The sequence below is a fragment of the Eupeodes corollae genome, chromosome 2, assembly GCF_945859685.1.
Source record: "Eupeodes corollae chromosome 2, idEupCoro1.1, whole genome shotgun sequence".
NCBI lineage: Eukaryota > Metazoa > Arthropoda > Insecta > Diptera > Syrphidae > Eupeodes > Eupeodes corollae.
In genome coordinates, this window is record NC_079148.1 from 4,118,630 (window position 1) to 4,145,950 (window position 27,321).

General features: G+C 38.0%; 5 protein-coding genes across 8 annotated transcripts in view; 3 read left to right on the forward strand and 2 right to left on the reverse strand.

The window, feature by feature from the left end:
* LOC129945467 (uncharacterized) overlaps positions 1–15,897 on the reverse strand; it is an 89,901-nt gene extending 74,004 nt beyond the window's left edge. For all 4 annotated transcript variants that reach the window (XM_056055245.1, XM_056055246.1, XM_056055242.1 and 1 more), the window contains exon 1: positions 15,767–15,897. The gene's annotated coding sequence lies outside the window, so the exon portion shown is untranslated. The remainder of the gene's footprint in view (positions 1–15,766) is intronic.
* LOC129945468 (protein roadkill-like) lies at positions 1,344–2,801 on the forward strand. The gene has a single exon (XM_056055248.1). It carries the CDS (start codon positions 1,585–1,587, stop codon positions 2,704–2,706), a length of 1,122 nt encoding a protein of 373 aa, XP_055911223.1. The 5' UTR covers positions 1,344–1,584; the 3' UTR covers positions 2,707–2,801.
* Positions 8,934–10,052, forward strand: LOC129948535 (uncharacterized protein K02A2.6-like). The gene has a single exon (XM_056059574.1). It carries the CDS (start codon positions 8,934–8,936, stop codon positions 10,050–10,052), a length of 1,119 nt encoding a protein of 372 aa, XP_055915549.1.
* Positions 15,898–16,039: 142 nt separating the features above from the next.
* On the reverse strand, positions 16,040–17,253 carry LOC129945470 (probable methylthioribulose-1-phosphate dehydratase). The gene is made up of 6 exons (XM_056055249.1): positions 17,087–17,253; positions 16,921–17,015; positions 16,744–16,857; positions 16,535–16,688; positions 16,275–16,477; positions 16,040–16,181 (listed from the first exon to the last, which is right to left on the reverse strand). Exons 1-6 carry the CDS (start codon positions 17,111–17,113, stop codon positions 16,100–16,102), a joined length of 675 nt encoding a protein of 224 aa, XP_055911224.1. The 5' UTR covers positions 17,114–17,253; the 3' UTR covers positions 16,040–16,099.
* Positions 17,254–22,026: 4,773 nt separating this feature from the next.
* LOC129945375 (xaa-Pro aminopeptidase 3) lies at positions 22,027–24,105 on the forward strand. The gene is made up of 6 exons (XM_056055066.1): positions 22,027–22,185; positions 22,243–22,472; positions 22,531–22,814; positions 22,878–23,401; positions 23,481–23,611; positions 23,687–24,105. Exons 1-6 carry the CDS (start codon positions 22,128–22,130, stop codon positions 23,978–23,980), a joined length of 1,521 nt encoding a protein of 506 aa, XP_055911041.1. The 5' UTR covers positions 22,027–22,127; the 3' UTR covers positions 23,981–24,105.
* Positions 24,106–27,321: the final 3,216 nt, after the last annotated feature.

Genomic DNA, 27,321 nt, shown 5'->3' on the forward strand with positions numbered 1-27,321 from the left:
GGGATGGCAAAATCTATAAAATTAAAAACAATTTGTACTATTTGTGGCATTTCAATATGAAGTAATACTTTGCATCGTTTATGTATTCCACAAAAATACTAATGCCCAATTTCATAAACAACTTTTAAACATTTAAAAGGATTTTAAACTGTAAAATGGGATATTTTGGTTTCACCAAGCATTTTCAAAGTAAACAAGCTTTTAAACACCCTTTAAAACTAAATGCCCATTTTTGTCTCACTAAATTTTAAAAGCGATTTTTTCTTCCAGACAACTCAGGGCTGAAGTTGTTGGTTCACCACCAGTTTTATAGATTTCGATCTGTAGAAATCAAAATATCCTCAAACAAGTTTTGAGTTTTAGGAAGGTACATATGTTGGTATATAATTATATACTATTTATAAATCATAGCACAGAAAACTTTGATTCAAGTGCATTCACCTTTGAGAAACGTTAATTTAACTGTTGGTCAAATAACTTTATGGTTTTGAAAGAAAAACAAATTTTTCCTTCAAGTTTTGAGTGTTGAAATTCTTTTGGTTCTTACCTTATGAGTGAACATTTTTTTCTTGGCTTAATGCTTCAAGGACTCATACGTGCTTCTTAACTGCACAAAAGTCCTTTCGCCCGAGGTAGCTACAGTGGAGTTAAGGATATTTTTTATATATATTTTGCCAAGTTTTGTTTTTTTTTATTTTCAGTCACACCAACTGTGGCTTTATTTTCAATTATATTCCTAAATTGGGCATCAATATCTATTCACCCATTTTTTCCACCTCCGTATAATTTTGTCCTCGTTCTCTTTTATTAAAATTAGTTTTCATGTTTAATTATCGAACTGAAACAGTTGTTTTTATTTTGAAGAAGTTTATACTGTTGTATTTTGCGATTCAACATATAATGCTTTCTCTTTTTTTTTCTCACACAATTCGCTTAATAGAAGGAAAAAAGGGGTTTTATTTTTACAGGATTGTGAAGAGGACTCTATTTTAACAAAAATATCCCTGAAATTTACCATTTTAAGCTTGGTTACAATACGATAAATAAAAGTTTCCTTAAAAAAATTGGATGTATCGTCCACGTAAGTCGTCAACACCAATTTTCTCCAATTCAAGCACGTAAAATTCATCAATCATAGTTCCCCGTTGATTGTAACACTATGGCCGGAATCATGCATTATTTTTCTAGTTTTGATATGTTTTGGATTTTAAAAAACCCGTTCGATTTAAAAATTGAATGTTTCATCCCTGTCTTCATTATAAAGAATGGAGGTCTTTGGAATTCAGCATAGACACACCATACATATAATTATATGGTGTGTCTATGCTCCATTTACTCCATTATTGTAATGGAGTATTTTTGCTGCAGAAGTGCAGACAGCATTCAATTCAACTTCAGCAACAAACAAGTAGGCGCTAGGACGTTCCTTTATAAAATATTACAAAAACTTATTGAATACAGTTACAATATCAGTTTAGTTATTTAAAGAAGACAAGGGACCAGTGTACCTTACCCAAAAGCTTTCTTACTTCAATATACTTGTAATCAAAACTAAACAAAGTTTTAAAAAAGCCGCGACGCTCAATGGCAACGGTCGAAGGTCAGGATCAGGAACCAGATCTGTGTTCCATAAGCTCTCGTTCATCTTCATTGGAAATCAATGCTAACATCGAATGGGGTCAAACCCAATCAAATTTATATAAAATCAATTATGAATGGACTATAAATAATTTCTCTTTTTACAAATCTACCGATCCCGACAAAAAATTATGCTCTCCAACATTTTACTCAAACGATAATCCAACGATAAAATGGAAATTGGTATTGGTTCCAGGTGTAGAGTATATTTCTGTGTATCTTAAGTTGATATCGGAATCGGAAACTTCTGATAAATTGAAAATTCCTGCAAAATTTAACTTTTTTATTTTAAATTCAAAACAAGAAAGATATAAAGACAATTATGATTTAACGCATAATTTCAATGCCATGGAATGTTATGGTTTTCCAGAATGTATAGATATGGAAACTCTACAAGATGAATCCAACGATCTATTGCCAAAAGACGAACTGTTGATATATTGTGAAGTCACATTTATATGTGAAAGCAAAACCATTAAAAGTCAAAAGAAAATGGGAGACTTCAAAATTCCAGACTGTGATGTAATAGAGGATTTTGGTAAACTCCTTGAAAGTGGGAAATTGAGTGATGTCACTCTGGTGGCTGGTGATCACAAGTACCCAGCTCATAAAGCAATCTTAGCTTCACGAAGTGATGTCTTTGCAGCTATCTTCGAACATGAAATGAAGGAGAATAAGTTAAGTTTGGTAAACCTGCCCGACGAGCACCATGTTCTTCATGAAATGCTAGTTTTCATCTACACGGATAAAGCTCCGAAATTAGAAGATATGCCCATTAAGCTTTTGGCTGCCGCCGATAAATATTCATTGAAGAAATTAAAGGTGATGTGTGAAAAATACTTGTACTCTGATTTAGCCATTGAAACAGCAGCTGAGGTCTTAGTTTCAGCTGATCTCTTTAATGCGGATCAATTGAAAGAACATACCATCAAATTTATCATCATTAATGCTAAGGCAGTTGTTAGGACCAAAGGATGGGAAACTATGTGCAGCAACGAAACTAATTTGTCTTTGCTGGCCTTGCTCTTTGAACGATTGGCAATCGGTGAATCTGCATCTTGTTCTTAGAAATTAATCAATTGATTAATAAATGTGCCTATAATTTTGTTTTAATTATGTAAAAAGTAATTAAATAAAACTTTTATTATTAATATCATTATCAATTTTGTAGTAATCTTTTATTTCATAGTTCTTCGTTTGGTATTTATCATAATCGTACTTGACACTATTTTTGTCTTTCAAGTCGTGTAGGCATATTAAAAACTTATCAACCTCAAAGAGGGATACAAAAGTCGATATTCAATACCTACTATTCTGTATATGGAAATAAAGTATAGTATTGTTGACTTTATTTGTTACTTTTTGAGAACTTAATAGACTTAGACTTAATAGCAACTACAAATTGTATTAATAGCATCATGGTTGGCGAACAAAATACTCGATTTTATGTCCGTCTAGTGCCCACAATTGCGATATACCTACACCCTTGGAAAGCTTAGCTCAACAGTAACAGTTTTGTTATGAATACAGAATTGTAAACCATGAAGCTTAAGCCAGTGTAGAACAAAGAAAGGTTATTCCTTTTAACAATATAAAATTTATTTAAATGTAATTTACCTAAAACATCTCAAAGGGTATGAAATGAACCAAAATGTCCAACCATCTCTTACTCCATTAAAAAAAAAATATGGCTCCTATGCTCCTTGTCAATAGAACTGCATTTGTAAGCTCTTTAGAGATAGTTTATAACTTAGCTACGCAGTTCGCCCCTAATTTAATCCGTCTGTGATTTTATGGGACCAATTTTTGTCCACCCATGCAGTACCAGAGTTCTAAAAGACCTCAATGAACACAAATCCGCTCACCTAGGTGTTCATTAACGTTGGCAAACCAGAGTGTTAGCTTTTTCATCTATTACACGCTTCAGGTCTCGTTCCAAACAATTGGAAGGTCTTATATCACAAACATTCTAATGCAGAGGCAATATCAAAAAAATGTGGACAGCACATTTAGCTTGTGAGTGTTTTCAATGTAATTGTTTTGTTTTTGAACCTTGTTGGTACGATGGTACGAGTATAACCAATAATCTTTTAAAAAAGATTGTTTTTTATAAGAAAGGCAACAGAAAATGTTTAAGCCAATATAGACCCATTTCCATACATGCTACTTTGTCCAAGGTATTTGAAAAGCTTTTGAAGTTGAGAATTTGAACGTTTTCAAATAAAACAGATTTTTAAGTGATAGATTTTATTTCATGAAGGTCGCTCAACAGAAGATGCAATTATGTAGCGAAATATGTTTTTTTTTTCAAAGTAATACCATAGCTTTATTTATTGACATAACCAAGGCGTTTGTTATGGTCAATCATGATATTCTTTTGAACAAACTTTATAGAGCTGGTTTTAGAGGTGAAATCCATAACTTGTTTGCTTCCTATTTAAGCCACAGGACTCAAAAAGTAAAACTTGGAAAGGTCCTTAGCGAGGTCAGGAATATTAGTATGGGTGTGCTGCAAGGTTCTGTATTGGGCCCGGTTTTATTTTAAATATATATGTGAATTCCAGCAACATTTAATAGTAGTGTAACGGCTTTTGCTAATGGTCCGGCTTTTTCTTTCGAAAGCAGTAACTTATTTGAATCATTAGTTAATCTACAAAAAGACTTGCAAGTTTTAAGACAATTGTTTTTAAACATGAGCTATTAGTAAGCGAAAAAACAAAGCTAATGATGTGCAGCTTACAAAATGTAAAGCAATTGATTGCGACATTTACTTTCACTCTGCAGAATGTAGGAAAATTTGCATGTCCACCCACACTTGATATATAGTAAAAAGTACACCGAAAATGTTGTCTGTTCATCTACTTGTTTTAAATAGAGTCGGTTGAGAGTTTCAAATATCTAGGTATTTGAATTGATACAAATCTTAACTGGAAAGCCCACACATCACAATTAATTAAGAGTTTTCAACTTGATATTTCAAACGAATTTGATAGGGTTCGGCATCTGTTCTTTCTTACAAGTCAGAAAACCTCAAAATAAATGGTGGTGAACCCCAGGGCTCTGTTTTGTCTCCGACACTCTTTCGTTTTCTTTGCTAATGCGACTTTCAATCCAATTTATTGTTTCACTGACGTCTACAGACTCACAACGCTCTTCTTCTTCGGATGTAGAACTTCAACGACAAATAATATGATATGATATGCATATTGTCCAAAGCTTAAGTATAGATCCCATCTTTGGGCTCGTTTATAACTTGTCCGGCTGCAAGTACAGCAGCGCTTTAAGTCCTCCTGGAGCATAGGGCAGCAACAAGATCCTTCCACCTATCCCGATTGACCGCAAATGACCTCAGCTCAAAACTGATGAACTTCAAGTTGTCTTTAGTCTTCCAGCGCGTCTATTACCCTGGAGATTCCATTGTACGGATTGTATTGCTATATTGTTGTCAGGTTTCCTCAGTGTATGGCCTATCCAACGCCATTTCCGTTGAATGATGTTTAAGTCCAATTTTTTCTGTCCGGTACTATTTCACTGCTCAAAGTTAGATATGGTTTGTGGCTACCGGATCTTAAGAAGAGAGCGCAGATAACGGTTAACGAAAGCTTGTAGTCTGCTCGAGATGTTGGCATAGCACTTCCATGTTTCAGAAAGATATAATAGCACTGATTTGACGTTGCATTCGAAGAGTTTCAAGTTGGTGTGTGGCGATATTTTGCTAGAATTTTACACAAGAGAAAGGATTTGAACTGCACTACGGGCTTTGTTTATTCTACTGTTAACATCCAGGTCCGTTCCGCCATCCAGGGCTATAAAACTTTCAAGAATAACTTGTGTGCTTTGGCCCGTAGTCATTACTTTGGCCTTATTTGTGTTAATCCTTAAGCAGCCCCCACTCCCCACCACTCCATTCAATTGCAGCTAATGACACATCTCGTTTAAGCCTGCGGTGTTGTTTGCCATGAGGCATATATCGTCAGCATAATCTATGTGGCTAAGCTTGTCAAACAGACTCCATTGGATACCGTGTCTTTCATTTGTACCCACCGTGGCAGTCATCACATTGTCAATCGCCAGCAAACACAGAATTGGTGATAAGAAATCTCCTTGTCTCACTCGATGTGAGACGACATCTAACAGATACATCGTGATCATTACGTTTGCACCCTAAGTCAAACACAGATCTTATTCCTTTTAAACTATCTTCCTCTTTTACATCTATTCCTTCATTCTTACATTCCCAATTAGTATCTGATAGAATAAAGTTAATTTTTAATACAAAAAAGACAATTCTTTATCTTATTATTAATTCATTTGTGAATCATAAGATTACATGGTACCGAAACCCAATCTAACTTAAACCTACAAATTTGCAATAAATTTCGAGTAGACGAGTAAAAATCTGCAGGTTTTTTAATCAATTTCGTATAGAAAAAAAAAAATAAAAAGATCCTCTGTGTACACAAAATGGCGAATCCACCAGCTGCAGCCGAGAACGGAAATATAAATCATTTTATCCGTCCACCAAAAGCTCTCATAATAGAGCATGATAAAGACATGGCTAGAACATGGAAATTGTGGAAACAACAATACACATATTTCGAGACGGCGGCAATGATGGTTAGTAAACCACAAAATATACAGATTGCGACGTTTATGTCCACAATAGGCCCAATAGCTATTCAACTGTATAACACATTGCCACAACCCGACATTCCTGCTGGAGGAGAGCTCACGTTGATTCAGGTAAAAAATGTTTTTGAAAATTACTTTATACCAAGAGTAAATGTTACGTTTGAACGATATAAATACCACAAGATCTACCAAAGTGATACCGAAAGCATCGATGAACTAATGTCTAGATTAAGACTTCAGGCACAAAATTGTGCATTCGAAAATTTAATTGATGGGATGTTGCGTGACCAGCTAATTTTAGGGATTAAGAATGACGAACTACGAACCCGCCTTCTTTCCCAAGATATCACATTGGAACAGGCAATTGTAAAATGCAAAGCCACAGAAATCGCACAACAACAAACTGCGCACATCACTCAGGAAACTGAAAAAGGTGTCTCATCGGTACGCAATCAATCAAAAACAAATAATTTAATCGATTGTCGAAACTGTGCCAAAAGGCACAAACTCCGAAAATGCCCCGCATTTAGACACAAATGCAAAATCTGCAACAGAGAAAACCATTTTGAAGCATGCTGTAGTAAGCAACAGTCAAATAAATCTTCTACGAGTAAATTCTCTTATAACAAAAAAAAGACGGTGAAAGCAGTAGTTTGCGATCAAAAAAGCGACACAAGCGATGACAACAGCTGGTCAGCATTCATTGGAAAAGTTGTCATTCCAACGACACCAAAGAAATCAAATCAGGATTCGAAGCTATGGACGGAAGAAATCCACTTCGAATTTGGAAAAAAGTGCAACATACATCTCGACACTGGGGCAGAATGTAATGTACTGCCAAGCCAATAAAATTGTTAAATAGCTCTAAAAACACCTTGCTACAAAGCAATATAAAGTCACTCCGTTCTTTCACCAACCACCAGATTAAAGTGCTAGGAGAAGTTATACTCAAGAGCACTATTGCTAATCAAAAGTGCAAAATAGCATTTAAGGTGGTTGAAGAAGACATCATGCCAATCTTGGGCGCAAATGCATGCGAAAAGCTGGGTCTTGTTCGTAGAATTTATTCCATCAAAGAAGAAGACATATTTAATGGACTTGGCTGTATAAAAAACGTCGAGTATGACATTGACCTTATACCAAATCCGTGTTTTGAAATTTGTACTCCAAGAAGAATTCCGTACAAGATAAGAGATGATGTCAAGAAAGCTCTAGACGAAATGGTTAATTTGGATGTCATCGAACCAATTAAAAAGCCAACACCAGCTGTTTCTCCCATGGTAGTTGTCAAAAAGAACAACAAAATCAGAATCTGTATTGACCCGACCATCGTCAATAAGAATATTTTGCGTCGACATCACCCAATGACAACAATTGAAGACATCGCTGCGAGAATCAATGGATCGAAGTTCTTCACTCTATTGGACTGCAGGAGAGGCTTTTGGCAAGTTCGAGTCTCAGATCGTACCAAACGTATACTTACGTTCGCAACACCTTGGGGACGATATTGCTGCAAACGTCTTCCATTTGGCATCTCCTCAGCCCCAGAAGTATTTCAACGGATCATGCAAGAACTTTTTACTGATCTCACAAAGGTAGAAGTAGCAATTGACGATATCCTAATACAAGCAAGAACAATAGAGGAACTCAGACGCACTACTGAAAAAGTTCTAACGATTATCCAAGAAAAAGGTCTGAAACTAAACAGAGACAAATGTCAGTTCGAGCAGTCAAAAATAAAATTCCTTGGACATATTATCGATCGTAAGGGCATGTCAGCAGATCCAGAAAAAACAGAAGCAATCCGTCGACTAAAGCCCCCAACTAACCGAAAAGAACTCCAGCGCATCCTTGGTAAGTTCACATATTTAAGTAAGTTTATACCAAACTATTCGCAGATGATGACACCACTTCGAAAACTCCTTGAGAAATCAACTCAATGGGTATGGGATGAAATCCAACAAAAGTCATTTGACGAATTAAAAGAAATTATCACTAAGCCACCCGTACTCAAACTTTACGACGTAAATCAAGATGTCAAGCTTCAAGTTGATGCAAGTTCTTCAGCACTAGGAGCCGTACTTTTGCAACAGGAACAGCCGGTAGCATATGCATCCAAATCGCTAACCGAATGTCAACAGCGATACTCTCAGTTGGAGAAGGAGGCCCTTGCTATCAAGTTCGGATGCGAAAAGTTCCATGAATACGTGTGGGGTAAGCAACCAGTTGTCGAATCAGATCACAAGCCTTTGGAATCAATATTCCAAAAACCTTTACATGCATGTCCAGCTAGACTCCAAAGAATACGCTTGAGCTTATTGACTTACAACCCAAAGGTGATCTACATAAAAGGATCAAGAATGTTCCTGGCAGATCCACTAAGTCGCGATATTGAAAATCCACCCCCAGTTAATGACAGAGAAGACAATGAATTACAAGTTCAATCAGTATTGGCCATAACGAATGCAGAACACAGTCGATTGACAAAGCTAACAGCTGCCGATGAATCATGTCAACAACTGTTTAAATAAATTTCAAAAGGCTGGCCAAATGATATTCAACAATTACCTGAATCAATTAAACCATATTGGTACTTCCGCGAAGAACTCTCAGTTTGCGATGGTATAATCCACAAGTCACATAAAACGCTCATACCTGAAGAAATGCGTTATGAGATGTTGAAGTACATTCATGGAGGTCATCTCAGCTACGAAAAATGTATACGTCATCCAAGAGACTACGTATTCTGGCCAAAACTGACAAAGGATTTACAGAATTTCATCCAAAAATGTGCATCTTGTCAAGTTCATCAGCGTAGCAACAACAAACACCCCATAGAAACTAAAGTGGTACCCAAATTTCCATTTGAAATTGTTGCTACCGACCTTTTCCATTTCTTGGGAGAAGAATACATTGTCCTCACTGACAGTTATTCAGGATTCATCACATTTAAAAAATTGAAAGAAACAACAGCAAGTAATGTTATCAAGTTTTTAAAAAACATTTTTGCTTACCATGGAATCCCGAAAGTTTTGGAATCGGATAATGGTCCACAATTTTCATCTGTTGACTTCAAAAATTTCGCAAAGCTATGGCAATTCGACCACCGTACCAGTTCACCACATCATCCAAGAGGAAATGGCTTGGCAGAAAGAGCTGTACAAACCACTAAACAACTATTGAAGAAGTGTCACTACGACAATACCGATTATCACCTGGCTATCCTTAATTTCATGAATACACCTAGAGGAAATATCGGTACACCAGCCCAACGTCTATACTGCAGAAATCTCAGATCGCAAATACCAGCAACAACTCAGTCACTTATACCAAGTCAACAAAATAACATCACAGAAGAACTGAACAATATGAGACATAACCAAGCTATAAACAACAGTCATGGTTCCACACCACCTCAACAGCTAAATATTGGACAGAATGTTCTTACTCGCATCGATAAGAAAGAATGGGAACCTGCAGTAGTCAAAGAAAAAATACATTCCAGATCTTATAACCTAAAATTCAACAATGGCAAAGAGTTTCGCAGAAACATCACCAAGATCAAGCCAACAAAAGCCAAAGTTTATCAAAAGCCGAATCTTGACCTTGACGAAAACGAAGAAATTCAAAACGTACCGAGCTCAGAAAACCCGATTGACGAAAAATGGATATCACCTAATCCAACAACAACAAATCAAGCTGAGAATCAACAAGTGAATTCACCACAGAAATCTACTCGCTCTGGGAGAATCATCCGACGCCCACTCCGACTAGACTTGTAAAAAAGGGGGATGTGAGACGACATCTAACAGATACATCGTGATCATTACGTTTGCACCCTAAGTCAAACACAGATCTCATTCCTTTTAAACTATCTTCCTCTTTTACATCTATTCCTTCATTCTTACATTCCCAATTAGTATCTGATAGAATAAAGTTCATTTTTAATACACAAAAGACAATTCCATTGTGCAACACAAAACACCTTGCGTTGTTGTACGATTCTTTAAAACATCGACAATTTTCTCAGGGATTCCTCGCGCAGTAAGCGATCTCCAGATGCATTCACGATTGACCCGATCAAACTTACTTACTTACTTAAGGTGGCGCTACAGTCCTGTGTGAACTAGGGCCTCATCCAACAAACTTCTCCTTCTAGCTCGGTCCCTAGATAGATGTCCCTAGTTTCGCGCTCTAAGTTGGGTGAGGTCACCTTCCACTTCTGCGCGCCACCTGCTTCGCGGTCTTCCTCTACTGCGCTGTCTTGTGGGTTTAGATTCGAATACTTTCGGGCCGGAGCATTGGTTTCCATGCGCTCTACGTGACCCAGCCATCTTAGTCGTTGGACTTTTACCCTTCTGGCTAAGTCTACGTTGCGTCGCTGTACAGCCCGTACAGATCGTCGTTCAATCTTCTCCTCCACTCCCCTTCGATGCATACGAGACTGTAGATCACACGAAGAACTTTTCTCTCGAAGCGACCCAAGGTGCTTTCATCCGCTTTTGTCATGGTACATGCTTCTGCACCGTATAGCAGGACGGGGATGATAAGAGTCTTATATCGCAACACTTTGGTCCCTCAAGAAAGGACTTTACCACTCAATTGCTTTCTTAGTCCAAAGAAACAGCGGTTAGCAAGAGTTATTCTGCGTTTGATCTCAACGCTGGTGTTGTTTTCTGCGTTTACAGCGGAGCCTAGGTAGACGAAGTCCTTGACTACTTCAAAGTTACGTCTGTCGATGGTGACATTTTGACGTCGGTGTTGTATGTCCTTTCTTGACGACAGCATGTACTTTGTTTTGCCCTCATTAACCGTTGAACCCATTTGTGCCGCCTCAGCGTCAATGCTCACAAAAGCCCCATTGACATCACTCTGAGTTCTTCCAATTATGTCAATGTCATCAGCATATGCCAGTAATTGGACAGACTTTTGAAAGATTGTGCCTCTAGTGTTGACGTGTAAGCTCTGCACTATTCTTTCAAGCACGATGTTAAAAAAATCACATGACAGCGCATTACCTTGTCTAGAACAATTTTTGACATCGAAAGGTTCTGTTAAATTGTTTCCAACCTTTATGGAGCAGCGTGAATTCTCCATGGTCATCCTGCACAAACGGAAGAGTTTGGCAGGGATGCCAAAACTAGACATGGCTCTTTACAGCTCGTCCCTGTATCAATGAAAAGATGGTGGGTGTCAATTTGATGTTCTTGAGTTTTTTCCAGGATCTACAGTAATGTGGATATTTGATCAACTGTGGACTTTCCTGGTTAGACCACACTGATAAGGACCTATCAAGTTGTTGACGATGGGCGTTAGACGTTCACATATTACGGCAGAGAAGATTTTATAGGCGATGTTTAGTAGACTTATTCCTTTATAGTTGGTACAGTTTAGAGGGTCTCCTTTTTTCAAGATCGGGAAAACAATACTGAGGTTCCATTCATCGGGCATGCTTTCTTCCGACCATATCTTAGAGATAAGTTGGTGCACGCACCTATCCAACTTATCTCCAGCTGCTTTAAACAGCTCGGCATTCAAGCCATCCGCTCCAGCGGCTTTATTAGACTTCAACTTAGATATGGCAATCTTTACTTCGTCTAAGTCGGGAGGACGGGATTGTTGGCTTTCGTCGTCTATATTGAATGGATCATCCTGCCTGACAGCGGAATTCGGTTCTTCGTCGCCGTTATACAGTCTGCAGAAGTGGTCCTTCCATATTCTCAGCATTGACTGCGGTTCCACTATGATGTTTCCACTTTCGTCTTTGCAGCCTTCGGTTCTAGGTTTATGTACCTGTGAATTTCGTTTCACCTGTTCATAAAACTTTCGAACCTCATTCCTACTTTTATACCTCTCAACATCTTCGACCGCACGCTTCTCATGCCCTCTCTTTTTCCTTCTGAGAAGTTGGCGTTCCTCTCGCCTCTTCTGCTCATAGAGCTCACGAGCAGCTCTCGTCCCTTTATGCAGCGCCGCTTTGCGTGCCTGCTGTTTGGTTGCGTTTGCCTGCCGACATTCCTCATCAAACCAGGGGTTCCTTGTTGGTGGCTGTTTGAAACCCAGCACATCAGAGGCGACTTCTCTGATTGCATCTTGGCAATGTTGCCACTGGTTTTCGATACATTGTGTTGGCGGCAGAGAACTTCGAGAGAGGTTACTTGTAACTCGGTCGGAAAAGGATTTGGCGATCTCTGGCGATTGTAGCCGTTCGACGTTGTACCTTCTCCCAGCACCTCCCTGTTTTGCCTTGGGTCTGGAAATCCGAAGTGCTACCTTGGCTACAACGAGGTAGTGGTCCGAGTCGATGTTAGCTACTCGGAAAGTTCGTACATCCATAATGCTGGACGCGTGTCTGGCGTCGATCGCAATATGGTCAATCTGGTTGACGGTAGATTGATCTAGAGAAGTCCAAGTTCCTTTGTGGATGTTTAGGTGTGGAAAACGCGTACTGGCCCTACAAATTACGATGAAGTTATTTCCAGTGGTTTTTCTCAAAACCAACATCTGTCTATCAACTCCTACTCTCACCTCCCCGTGGTGAACATCGGGTGCCTAGTACCTCAACTGGAGATTGGGTTCCAACCCCAGTGGAAAGTTATTGGGCTCATCAAACGAGAAATGTGGGAAGAGGTGTTCCACTAAGGCACCTCTCCTTATCCAGACGGCAGCGGAGGAATTTCCGAGATCGAATCAATGGTGGCGTCTACAGTTCCAGTAAGGTTGAACTACTTAGTGAACACGATTTTTTTTTGACTTCCTGGCCACGTAAAAGCTTTCATAGTTGCGAAGCACCAACAAGCCTCGGATACGGACGGATTCACTGTTGACAACCCACTCAAACGAAATAAGGACAACGAACTTCGGATATGTACGTGGAATGTTAGGTCTCTTAACAGACCACGTGCAGCCGAACAATTAGCGGAAGCCCTAAACTGCTGCAAGGCAGATATTACAGATATCCAATAAGTGCGATGGGATGGACCGGGCAAACGCAAACTAAAAAACTGCGACATCTACTACGGCGACTGCTACCGAGAACAAAGACAGCGTATATTTGGGTGTGGATTTGTTGTTGGAAATAGGCTCAGGCAAAAAGTCTTGAGTTTCAACAGTGTGAGCGAGCGCATAACGACAATCCGCATCAAGGCTAAATTCGCCAACATAAGCCTAATATGCGCGCATGCCCCAACAGAGGAGAAAGATGAAGACACCAAAGACATATTCTTCGAGCTCTTGGACAAGACATATGAGCAGTGCCCTGGCTATGACATTAAAATTGTCTTAGGAGATTTTAATGCCAAGCTAGGAAGAGAAGACATCTTTGGTGGCATAATCGGGAGATACAGCCTGCAGGACACTACCTCTGACAACTGATTCAGGCTGGTCGATTTCGCTGCGGGGCGAGACGTTCTGGTAGCTAGTACGCAGTTCAGGCATTTTAATATCCACAAGGGGACATGGAAATCTCCTGATCAATCAACCGTCAACCAGATTGACCACATTGCGATCGACGCACGACACTTCTCCAGTATCCACGATATCCCAACATTCCGAGAGGCCAACATTGATTTGGACCACTACCTCGTTGTAGCCAAGGTACGGCTACGGATATCCCGATCCAAGCCAAAACAAGGAAGTACTGTGAGAAGATTCGACGTTAGACGGCTACAATCGCAAGAGACTGCCATGTCCTTTTCCGATCGAGTCTCTTATAACCTTTTAAGGAGTCCTATGCTTCCTGCATTAAGCATTGAAGTGCTAGGTTTCACACGGCCACCACAGCGAAACCCCTGGTTTGACGACGAATGCCGGCAAGCGCACGCAGCGAAACAAGAGGCATACAAAACGGCGCTGAACAAAAGGACTAGAGCTGCTCGCGAGCTCTACGAGCAGAAGAGGAGAGAGGAACACCGGCTTCTTAGATGGAAAAAAAGAGAGCATGGGAAGCGCGCGATCGAGGAGATGGAGGGATGAGGTTCGTAAATTTTACCAAAAGGTAAAAAAAAACCTCCCAAGGGTACCAGCCACGAACCGAAGCCTGTAAAGATGATCAGGGAAACATCGTTGTAGAACCGCAGTCGATGCTGAGAATATGGAAAGATCACTTCTCCAAATTATATAACGGCGATGACGATCCGAATTCCGCTGTAAGGGAAATAGAACCACTCAACCTCGGCGACGCAGATCAACAATTCCGCCTACCCGACCTTGACGAAGTGAAGATAGCTATATCTAAACTTAAGTCAAACAAAGCTGCTGCAGCTGACGGCATCACCGCCGAACTATTCAAAGCAGCAGGCGATGACTTGGGACGGAGCATGCACCAACTCATCTGCAAAATATGGTCGGAAGAAAGCATGCCCGATGAGTGGAATCTCAGCATAGTGTGCCCGATGCATAAGAAAGGAGACCCTCTAAACTGCGCCAACTACAGAAGCATCAGTCTCCTTAACATTGCGTATAAGATCCTCTCTGTCGTATTATGTGAACGTCTGAAGCCATTCGTCAACAACCTGATTGGTCCTTATCAGTGTGGCTTTAGACCAGGAAAGTCCACTATCGACCAAATATTCACACTACGGCAGATCTTGGAAAAAACCCAGGAGCTTCAAATCGATACCCACCATCTCTTTATCGATTTTAAAGCCGCGTATGACAGCATCTATAGGGAAGAGCTCTACCGAGCAATGCCTAGTTTTGGCATCCCTGTCAAACTTATCCGTTTGTGCAGAATGACGATGGAGAATGCACGCTGCTCTATCAAGACAAGGCGATGCACTGTCATGCGACTTCTTCAACATTGTACTGGAAAGAATTGTGCATAATTCATAAATTCATCATAAATTCAATTACGTCCCTTGAGCATCGTCGTAATGTCTCTTGTCAAAATTTTGCTACCGTTATTTTAACAGTCAATTGTCTAGTGAAATAGTCAGTTGCATGTCATCTTTAATCTTACCGGGAAGTACAGAGATTTGGTCTTCAGGTGTACTACGCGCATGTGAAATGCCTTGCAACACTCTGAAAATTCAAAGCCGAAGTAAACCGACATCTACTTTCCAACTTCGTAAACCTAAACCAGGTCCCATATAGTTTTGCCCATTCTCCTTTGCTGATATTGATCTATTCTTACTTCTTGCTTTTTCAATGAAATAGTCGCTTTAACAGCTACGTTAAAAATACGAAAACTATCAAAAAATATAAACACAAACAATTTAAAAACAAACCATACAAAAATATTCAGTTTGCTTCTCAAAATAGAATGCAAAATCAAATGTTTAGCTTTAATTTGTATTTATTTAATAGTTTTTGTTTGTTAAACATAAAGTTGCTTGACTAATCACATAAACAATGCTTTTATTTTATGGCCTCAGATCTATACGAACAACAACATCGTCTGTTCCATCCGTATTTTGAGTCGTCGGAAATAGAATTCAAAATAAATATTTCTTCCTTGCAGAAAAAGAACAGTAATTCAAAAAGAACATGTACTTACTTTGACCGTCCAGAATTTTATCATAATTAAATTATTTTTCTGTAGTGAAACATTTTTTTTATTCACAAAATAAAAACAAGTTCACTTTTAGGCGAAAAAAAGAGATATTAACAAATTGTGCAACAGGAAATGTTTAAAAAGAAGCAACAGTTGACTTTAACTTTAAAAAATCAATATTTACATTTCTAGGATATTGAGTTATACTTTCAATAAAAATTATCATAAATGCATTTTCACCTTCAAATATTTTAAATATTCGGAAAAATAAAACAATAAAGAAAAAATATGTATATTTTTTATCACAGCCACTTCACGTCGTCGCGGCCGCTACGTTTACAAATTGATTTTCTCAGGATCAAGACCACACTTTCTCATCTCGACGGCAACTGAAAACAAATAATCGTAGCATTCGGCCCTGAAAAGAAAAAATGAGGAACCAAAACAAACATATGAGATCGAGAGATAAACTCCCCCGAATTATATGACCATATGTATAAATGAATCTCACATTGTTTTGGCCTTTTGCCAACTGTTTCCCCACACGTAGACGCCGTGACGTCGGACCAAGATGGCGCTACAGCCGGGATACTTCATCATTGCTGCATACATCGAATCGGCGAGGTCCTTTTCGTGGGGTGTGTTATCGATGATGGGAACGACCAGTTGTTCATCATAGCGCAGATGACGCATCTTCTCGTCGTCATAGATTCCCTTAAACACAAAAAAAGTGTTAAAAGTGTGAATTTTGTAATAATTTTTGAACTTTACTTTAATCATTTCCAAGTGAGTGCATCGGAATTCATCACCAGGCCAGAGGAGGGTGGCCATGACAGCATGTTGGGAATGAGTGTGTATGACTGCCTCTGCGCCTCGGTGCCGGTATGACAACATAAACAACGGAGTGCACTGGCTCTTGGTTAGCCTAGAGAAATCATTAGTTTATTCCACTAAGTGAACTCAATTTTATTATGATTTACTTTTTGTATTCTGGTGGCAATTGAATGTCCTTCCCATCGATGTCTTGGACAAATAGATCTTCAGGTTGAATTCGTTCTTTTTGAACACCGGAAGGTGCTATGTAGATATCATTGCTGTTATCAATGGAAAATATAAATGATAACTCGAATAAATTAAGCAACAATTTTATGACTTACTCCAGTTTCATGCTGATGCCACCACCAGTACCAGTGACCCAACCCAAATGATAAAATTGGCGACATAATTCTGGAATCAGTTTGCGGGGGTGTTCCTTGAGAAGATTTAAAAAAACACTTGTGATGTGTGTTGTCTAATGACTTTTTGAAAATGATACAAACTTACATCGGGCAAATCCTTGTAGATTGACATTTTGAATGTTTTATGTAATGAATTACGTGGTAAACGAGATAAATCAAACAAATTAATAACTTTTTATTATTATTTTATGATAACAAATGAATTATGATTGATAAGTGACAGGGACACAGACACTGCACACTGCACGATTTAAATGTTAAGATTTAAATGTCATAAATTGACAGTTCACATATTGGCTACATTCAACTCCGTATTGAATAGGTTGCGTTCAATCTCAAACATTTAGATTGTAAATCAAAACTTTCAATTGATAATTTTAATAATTGTAGTACCTGTGGCATGACTGTTATAGCCTTTTCACAATAAAGACCAAACCCAAAACCGGCAAAAAGTTTTCGAAAAACCGAAAATCATTCACCCCAAACATTTACACGTTTTCATTAGCATTTGTCCAGCCTGTCCCTAAAAATGGCGAATCCTCCTCTCCCTCTAACTATCGTATAATAGCACTTACATCCCTATTTTCCAAGGTCATGGAAACGCTGATTAATTATCAGCTCAAGCAATATCTCGAAGAACGGAAGCTTCTTAACGACCGACAGTATGGTTTTCGTAGCAATAGGTCCACTGGTGATCTCATGGTTCATCTCACCGAACAGTGGAACAAATCTTTACATCGTTTTGGGGAAAGTAAGATTATTGCACTTGATATTTCAAAAGCATTTGATAGAGTTTGGCACCAAACTCTCTTATCGAAAATTCGTGCTTCTGGTATTGATGAATCTCTTCTTCGTTGGATTAGAAATTACCTTTCTAACCGTTCAATACAAGTTGTATTGGATGGTTACAAGTCTGAAATTCATAAAATAAATGCCCCTTAAAATCCACCCCTTAAACGATTCAGCCATAATACTCGCACTTCCAGGAATGCCCATCAGTTTACCCTTGAGCTCAATGTCGGGCGTACTGTCAAGTATAGAGATTCTTTCTTAAATCGCACATCGAGAATGTGGAATGCTTTAGCCAACTCTGTTTTCCCCTCCCTTTTTGATGTTCAGAACTTTAAGACCAATGTGCACCGGTATCTCCTTTTTAATCCTTCCCTATTTTCATAATGCTCGCACTGTGTTTAAATAAGTACCCTTTATATGTTTATAATCCCTTAAGTGCCAGCAAATTATACAAAAAAAAAAATTAAATTTATTTAACACCGGCTGTCGAATTTTGTGATTGATAAACAAATTTGTTCTTAAATTATTTATGAAAATAAAATGAATTCTAGCCAATTCAAATTGATTTTAACGTAACACTAGCTCATCTCAAAGAAGAGTTATAACTGAAGTGCTGGGGACGGGTGGAATTGGCTCACGACATGAAGCAACAATAGCTACAAGCTCGCTTGGCTGTAGCTATCCTCTTTGTTTGCTTCAACCGGTCCGAACAATTCACTAAGGAGAAGCTAATTGTCTCGAAAATATACTATAAAATCAACAACAAACAAAGCCGTTACTGTTACAATTCATTTTATTTAAAACATTTTCTTCTTTCACAACAAATTCAGTCCAAAATACTGAGCTTATGACTATTGCTTCTGATGGCCAAATGTCCCTTAAGAATCGCCATATATTGTGGCCGTCCAAGCAACTTATAGGCGGAGTTGAGAAGATTCTGAACGATTTTGTGTAGGTCCCTATGGCTGGAGAAGAAAAGATCAATTCCTAGTTCCAGATTCGTAACAAAATCACACCCATCTAGAGCGATCACTGAAGCTGTTATGATGGGCTGCAATTTCTCTATGACTATCTCTTCGGTTTCTTCCTTTGAGGAATCGCCTGGTTTGTCCAGAGGACTGAGGATCTTCTTGATGTTGGCATCGCTGTCCATCAAGGGGCAATATTCAACTGTTGTGGTTTTATTTACTGGAACAACGCTTCCCACACTGTGGAATGTTTTGGCGCAAATTATCTCAGCCCGCTGCGACATAGCCTCCACCAGAGATTTTCATACTTAGTCTATACTTCAAATAAATTTATCGCCTTTCCCATATCTCCCAAGCCCTTGTAATTGAACGGAGTTCCCGGAAAGTTTTTTTTTTCAGGTAGTAAGCGTCGAACACAATTGTGGCGACGAGTTCGTAGACGCAACCCTTGGAAACGCTTTTACGAAGTATGAGCAAGTCTTCCTCGTCCTTGGGGTCGTCACGCCAGTAGCCATAGTGAATTCCAGTTTCTCGCTTAACAAAGAGCGTTTAAAACTCTGGAGGATCATAAAAGAACCGCCAATTCCGCGAATTGTCACCGGGCTTTAATCCTCGACGTTTTTTTTGTTGCCACGCAGCTCCCCCAAAGTTTTCTTCTTTTTTCTCTTCCATATCCTGTGAATAAAAAAAACAATAATTCTTATTTTGTAAGGAAATTGTGTAAATAATATTACTTACCACGACCAAATTTATTTCAAAATGAAAAATTTGTTCTGACAGCAGCCATCAGCTGTTGCATTTACAATAATTAAGTTCAACTTTGAATTGCTACTAGTTTTCGAGAGGTTTTATATAAAACTTGTTTTTTACGAAAAATTATGGTTTACCAAAAATGTATGGGAAAACTTGAGTTTTCGATGTAAGCTTTCGGCCAAAACCGATAATTTCGCAAAAATCGGGTTTTGGACCTGGTGTGAAAAGCCTATTAGTGCGTGTAACTGTCATGCAAAAGATATTGAGTTCAATTAATGCCTCTTACGAGAAACTGACAAATTCTCCAAGAGTAATTCTTGTCAAACAATTTATATTTGAGGGTTGTAAGTCCATAGGTCCTGGCTCTCTGCGGACTGTTGTGCCACCTAATTTATTGTTTTATTTAATTTTAATAATTCACCGCATTTTTACCACAATCATACAAATTTTAAATTTATTTTGTTATGTAAATCAACTATTTTGCAAGATACCCACATATACAAGAAATTCTTATCAACTAACTTTTTATTATTTTTAAGGCATCTCAGCTGTTCTTTTACAAATTGTTGATGAGTAAAATAATTGCTGGCGAATCTTAGAAGATATCTCAATTGACAAAATTAAATAGAGGGTGTTTTTTTAGACATGTGGCTTTCGAAAACAAATAAAATGCATACAACCAAATTAATACAAAAAACGCTATTCCAACTTTATTTCGCAAGTTTACTTATCTAGCGAATAAGAGTTAAGCTCTGGGTTTAAATGCTCTATGAATAAAATCAAAATATTCATGACGTTTACAAAAAATCACTTAAGAAAATCTACTGCAATAACTTGGAATTCTTGGAATTCTCTTGTTTATATGTTTTTGTAAAAATTATAATTTTTCAATTGTTTATATTGTGTCTATATTTTGTTCAACTCTTGTGTCCCCATTTGGGTCATGGTTAACAACCGCAATAAGTTTCCTAAATTTTTGTTGGAAAACATTTGTTTGTTTTTGAAATCGTCCTCGTTTAGCACTTGCGCTGGATCATACTTAGTTTTATATATTTTTCCTTTTTTTTGACTCATATTATATAATTGTATGACCAAGAATAAAGCTTTAGTATAAATAAAAAATTTGCCATTATTCCAATTCTACATCTTTTTTACAGAAATTGGGGCCTAATGTCAGCCGTTCCTCACAAACAAAACTCTCTCTCGTCTCGGGTTAAATTGCGTAGACAAGCGCTTTCACATAACTCAATAAAAAATTATCCAATGTTGTTAAATCGCATGATCTTGGAGGCCACACCACAAGCCATCGTTTGTGAGATAATGCTCTCATCGAAATTTTCCTTCAATACATTTTATCTGACTTTCGTTTTGTTATCCATATTTTTACAAACAATGTTTTGTTGAATTAGCCAGTTGCATTCCACCAGTTGAACGATTCAGCCGTAATACTCGCACTTCCAGGAATGCTCATCAGTTTACCCTTGAGCTCAATTTTGGGCGTACTGTCAAGTAAGAGATTCTTTCTTAAATCGCACATCGAGAATGTGGAATGCTTTGGTGAACTCTGTTTTCCCATCCCATTTTGATGTTCAGAACTTTAAGACCAATGTTCATCGGTATCTTCTCTTAAATAATTCCCTATTTTCCTAATGCACGCACTGTCTTTAAATATAAACATTTAAAGGGTACTAATAACCCCTTGAGTGCCTGTAACTCATAAAAAAAATAAAAAAAACATGACTTACAAAGGTTGTTTGGAAGTAAATCTATTCTTTATAAAACAAACTGAGCTTTATATCAAGCTACTCAGCTATCAAAAAGACTTATTTTGAAAAAAGTAAGACCAAATTAAAAATAACAAGTCCACAAAAAAATACACTACAGAAATAAGCTTTATAACTTCAGTTCGATAAGCTTCATAAACATATACATATTCTTGTTTGAAAAAAAAACAATCGAAACTTATCATGCAGATACAAAAAAACACCCTATATCACATGCAATTTTGTTGCATTGACTTTTGAGATGTGTGCTGTTGGTTTTCCCCCATTTTAAAACCTTCTAGAATAAGCTCCTTGATGGCTACCCAGTTTTAATTTCTTCTTCGGCATCAGGGTCTTAAAAAGGCTTAAATATAGATATAAACTTTAAGTCCATTACTTACTTACTTACTTGCTTACTTAAGGTGGCGCTACAGTCCTGTGTGAACAAGCGCCTCACCTAACAAACTTCTCCTTCTATCTCGGTCCCTAGCTACATGTCTCCAGTTTCGGGCTCCAAGTTGGGTGAAGTGACTTTCCACTTGTGCGCGCCATCTTTCGAAGACTTTATTATAGTACGTTAATAATGTAAACTATTTACTTTTGCAAACAAAAAATATCACAAAGAAAAGTGACAGACAAAAAATCTCATTTTGTTCATATCTCCGAAGAAATGTATTTTTAAAAAATTAACCAATTCTGTAATTTCATTTTGCTGAACTAGCCTAAAAATTTGACAGCTTTTTCCTTGCGGTTTTCGTTCTATTTGAAAAGTCAAAAATTATACTAAATAAAAAATAAATAAGGAACAAGCTACTAAAATTTTAAATAATTACAATTTCACTACAAAAATATGCTTCTATTAAAAAATGTCTCTAATCGGAGTGTCAATCAGTTTTCTTCCAAAATCTGTGAGTATTTCAAGTGAACTTTATACATTTTTATCATTATATTAAAAAACTTTGAAGTAAGATTCTCAACGACCATTGGAGCTTTGCCGGAAAAGGACAAGTCTGCCCATCGGAACTTGAATGGCAATCTTGGTCAACCCACTTCATGGACACATCCACACCTTCTCAAAAATGGTGACATAGTTCCCAATATCAAGGTGGAGGAATTCAAAGAGCGTAGGGCTCGTCTCATGCAGGGAATCCAGAAGCACTCATTCAACATCGAACCAACCATAAAGAATCACACAGTAAGAGCTTAGCTAGAATGGATGGCTTGTTTCAAACAAATGTTATCAATTTCCTTAGGTCATTATTCCGTCAGCCACAAAGAAATACATGAGTGACAAGATCCCCTACGTCTTTCGTCAGAATTCAGAGTTTTTCTACCTTACCGGTTGTCTGGAACCGGATTCAGTTCTTGTCATGACAATCGACGAATCTAGCCAACCAACATCTACTCTATTCATGAGACCAAAGGACAAACACGCTGAACTTTGGGATGGACCACGAACTGGCGTTGACAATTCTCTCGAGCTGTTCGGAGTGGAAGAGGCCTATCCAGTAAGTCAGTTCAAGACACAAATCGCTCGGTATTCATATGACGCTTTATCCTAACTAATAATAAACAACTAAAATGCTTTTCCTTTGTGTAGAAAAACAAATGAAAAAGACCACACTGTCATATGGTATGATGAACACACCTCAGATCAGCATCACTTGTCTGAAATATTCAGAGACTCTAAAACGAAAAGGCCTCTTAAGTCGCCAGCAACATTTTTGCAAAGTATGCGTCTCTTCAAGTCCCCAGCAGAAATCGATTTGATGCGAAAAACCTGCAAAATAGCTTCTGATGCCATCAATGAGGCTATGGCTGAGTCACAACCCGGTTTCTCAGAACATCATTTATTCGCAATGGTGGATTTTAAGTGTCGCATGAATGATGCCAGTTATTTGGCCTATCCGCCAGTAGTGGCTGGGGGTAATAATGCAACTACGATTCATTACATAAACAACACTCAGTTGGTGCAGAGTGGAGATATGGTGCTAATGGATGCTGGTTGTGAATACGGTGGCTATACCAGTGACATAACCCGAACATGGCCAATAAATGGAGAATTCACAGAACCACAAAGAGTGCTTTATGACGTCATATTGACACTTCAGAAGGATCTTATTGGTAAGAGTCTTCGAATGAGAGATAAATCTTGTTGCAAGCTTGGAAACTCGAACTAGGTTTTTGTTATTCTCTTTTAAAGGAATTCTTCTGCGGGAAGGTGGAGAGAACTTGGACAAGCTATTCGAAACAATGTGCCTGAGGCTTGGAAAGTACTTGAAGGAAGTTGGCCTCATAGCAGCTCATATCACAAACGATCAGGCAATAGCAAAGGTAATTACACTCGAAGGTTGATTACTTGTGAAAGTAAAAAAGTACATATAAACCTTTTCTTAATCTATATTTTAGGCTGCTTATGCCTTTTGTCCACATCACGTATCCCATTACTTAGGCATGGACGTCCATGATACGCCACTTATGTCTCGAAGCATGAAACTGATGCCTGGAATGGTGTGTACTGTCGAACCAGGAATTTATATTGCCAAAGATCGTCTCGATGTGCCAAAAGAATTCCGAGGTATCGGAATCCGAATTGAAGATGATGTTTACATAGCCGATTCTGATCGTGTTGAAGTTCTAACTGCGGATTGTATAAAAGAGCGTTCTAGTCTTGAAAGTCTTTTAAAAAGTAAGAGACAGTGATTAGTGAAGAAAGTGACCCAAAATTGTGTATAGATATTTTAAAAATTAAATTTGATCGTAAAAATTTTACAAAGCATAAACAAAAAACTGGACAATATTATATCCCTAAGCGAACCTGAACATTATTTAAGTTTTGTTATTTCAAAGGACACTTTTATCGACTCTTTGATGAATTTTTGTAAACTTTGTATTCTTCTCCTATAAGTAAAGGTTTTATTTTGGGGCGGCTTTCCATTACCGCAGCATGAATTTCCTTCAGATTTTTTTTTACAGTTAGGCAGGGGTCTCATAAGAACATGTTTTAAATATTAAGGCGAGGAAACACCTTTAAGTCATAGACAAATATATTTTCTTTTTCGGACTTAACCCTTATTTTTTTTGTATTTTAATTTTTGAGCCTAAAACAAGATTTTTTGTATTGATAACACGGCGGCGGCGTACTTAAAGCTAGGTTTGTAAGGAGGGCATGCTGTCCCCCTGCAACCTCACTGCTTGGGATCACTATAGCACTTGGGGTGGGTGGAAAGTACTTTTTGCATTTGAGCACTAAAATCAGTTAATGAAAGAGCCCCTAAGAGAACCGTTTGGCAATACGAGAAAGCCAACTGGAACGGTCTCAATAACTACTTCAGGATCTTTAACTGGTCACTATGCTTCCTCGATAGTGACGTTGACGCGAGCGCTGATATGATCACAAGCTTAATTCTCCTGGGAATTAGAACTTTTATACCGAACAGGGTTAAAAGTATCAGACCCAAGGAAAACGCATGGTTAGATACGAGCCGTACTAAGGAAAGCCGGAAAAAGTTCAAACAAGCCAGGAAGGCCTGCAACGCCCATATTCGACAGACCAAATTTTTACATGTCCAAAAATTACGGAAAAAATACTGCAATGTCCCAAAGGCAGTGAAAATGTTTGGTCATTTGTAGAAAACATGAGGAATTCTTCCTCTTCATCGGTTCCTACGCTTGTTGTCAATGACACTCCTTTTGTTAGGTCTTTTGAGAAAGCTAATCTCTTTGCTAGGCAGTTCGCCGCGAATTCAACCCTGCCAGTGAGTGTTATGACTCCGCCTGTACTTGAGCGAGTTAGTGATTCTATTTTTTCGCACTCGAACTGTGGCGAGAGTTCTTAAAGATCTCAACATTCATAAATCCGCTGGCCCAGATGGTATCACCGCTATTATTCTGAAGAGGTGTTCTTCCACGCTAGCAAAACCATTGCGTAAGCTTTTCCATCCATCCTCTTCTTTTGGGCTCGTTCCGAGTATTTGGAAAACTGCATTTGTTTAGCCAATCCCAAAAAAAGGGGAATCTTCTTTACCCACAAATTACCGACCGATAACACTAACGTCCCTTCTTTCTAAGGTCATGGAAACGCTGATTTATTATCAGCTTAAGAAAAAAATCTTGAGGAACGAAAGCTTCTTAATGACCGGCAATACGGCTTTCGTAGCAATATATCCACTGGTGATCTCATGGTTCATTACACCGAACAGTGGAGCGAATCCTTACATCGCTTTAAAGAAAGTAAGATTATTGCACATGATATTTCAAAAGAATTTGATAGGGTTTGACATCAGGCTCTCTTATCGAAAATGCGTGCTTTCGGTTTGCATGAATCCCTGCTGCTTATTTGTAATAATTACCTCTCGAATCGTTCAATAGTATTGGATGGATTCAAGTCTGAAAACTACAAAATAAATGCTGGTGTGCCCCAGGGCTCTGTACTATCTCCAACACTCTTTTTCATTTTTATTAATGATCTCCTGTCTGCAACATTTAATTCAATGCATTGTTTCGCTGACGATAGTACTCTTAGCTTTTCATATTCGTTTTCAGACTCACATCCCTCTTTTTCGGATGTGGAACTGCAACGACAAAATATGATAAGCTCATTAAATTCCGACCTAAACAGCATTGTTCAATGGGGATTAAAAAACTGCGTGGAATTGAATACGCAATGCTGTCTTGTATCGTTAAAGCGAGATATACCCCTTCTGATCTGACTAGACTTACATACGTCCAAAGTTTGAGTATAACTCCCATCTCTGGGCTGGTGATCATGCAACTTACTTAAGCCTCTTGGATAGTATTGAACATAGATCATTTAAATTGATAGATGATAATATCATCATAAGTTCATTTACTTCGCTTGAACATCGTCGTAAGGTCTCTTGTCTGACCCTTTTTTACCGTTATTTAAACGGTTTATGCTCTACTGAAACAGCCAGTTGCATTCCTCCCACAGTTCAACCATAATACTCGTGCTTCTAGGAATACTCATCAGTATACCCTCGAGTCCAATTTCGGCCGTACTGTCAAATACTGAGATTCGTTCTTTAGCCGTACTTCGCGAATGTGGAATGCCTTAACACACGCTGTCTTTCTTAGTCATTGCAATATTCAGGAATTCAAAATCAATGTGCACAGACATATCCTCTTAAACCCTCTCTCCTCTTCCTAGTGCTCACATTGTGCCTCTGCATAATAAGGGTAATAATATCCCCTTGAGTGTGTGCTTATTATAAAAAAAATCAAAATCAAAGAAATCCCTGAACAAAAAACATGGAAGAAATGTAAATAAGTGAACTTTGAAAATTAATTTAAAATAGAAATAAATGCTTCCTCGCTCTAAAATTGCTATAGTTATATTTATTTGTACATATACATATATTAAATAAAAAAATCTCGAGTCGAAATTCGTGCTACGGTAATGGAAAGTTGAGGTTTTACAAATTTACAAAATTTCAAACCGACATCTTTTCAGGATGTGGATCAATAATTTACTTAGCGTAATACCCATTTTTCGGTTTCAAAAGTATAGGGCTGGTATTCGACATTCGTCAAACTAAGTTGTTAAACCAATGGGCAGGTTCAGTCAACATAACGGGATTCAATGGAATTTCAAATTCAGAACCTTCTTCACAAGCCCCTACTGCAAGTTCTTAGTGCAAAAACTACTAAAAATATTATTGTCTACAAACCATTCTTATTTCTTTTCCAAATTTGACAAGGAAACCTTTTACATAAAGCATTAAATGAGGTTGTGCAGGAAATAAATAAATAATAAAGTTCAACTTTGTGTTCAATGAAAAAACATGGTCAACTGTCATTTTGACAAAAGTAGACTTAACTTGATAATCATAAAGATTTTTCTTAACTAACTTTCCCGTCAACTTTTAATTAAAGTTGCCTTAATTGGAAGGTAATGTTTTGGCAGCTGGCCAATTATATACTAGAAACTTCCCTAACTTTCAAGTCCCTTATGTTCCCTAAGTCTGCCCAATTTTTTTGTTTTTCAGTTGAAAGTCTGACTTTTACGAAAATGGATCGCTTAA

What these genes read in the sequence shown, in the direction of transcription:
- LOC129945468 (XM_056055248.1), top strand. Translation starts at nt 1,585, where the DNA reads ATGGCAACGGTCGAAGGTCAGGATCAGGAACCAGATCTGTGTTCCATA.
- LOC129948535 (XM_056059574.1), top strand. Translation starts at nt 8,934, where the DNA reads ATGCGTTATGAGATGTTGAAGTACATTCATGGAGGTCATCTCAGCTAC.
- LOC129945470 (XM_056055249.1), bottom strand. Translation starts at nt 17,113, where the DNA reads ATGTCAATCTACAAGGATTTGCCCGAT. An exon ending in TTGCCACCAGAATACAAAAA is followed by an intron (nt 16,689 to 16,743) that starts GTAAATCATAAT and finishes TGATTTCTCTAG; the next exon opens with GCTAACCAAGAGCCAGTGCA. An exon ending in TGGCAAAAGGCCAAAACAAT is followed by an intron (nt 16,182 to 16,274) that starts GTGAGATTCATT and finishes TTTTCTTTTCAG; the next exon opens with GGCCGAATGCTACGATTATT.
- LOC129945375 (XM_056055066.1), top strand. Translation starts at nt 22,128, where the DNA reads ATGCTTCTATTAAAAAATGTCTCTAATCGGAGTGTCAATCAGTTTTCT. An exon ending in TCAGTTTTCTTCCAAAATCT is followed by an intron (nt 22,186 to 22,242) that starts GTGAGTATTTCA and finishes AAAACTTTGAAG; the next exon opens with TAAGATTCTCAACGACCATT. An exon ending in CAACCATAAAGAATCACACA is followed by an intron (nt 22,473 to 22,530) that starts GTAAGAGCTTAG and finishes CAATTTCCTTAG; the next exon opens with GTCATTATTCCGTCAGCCAC.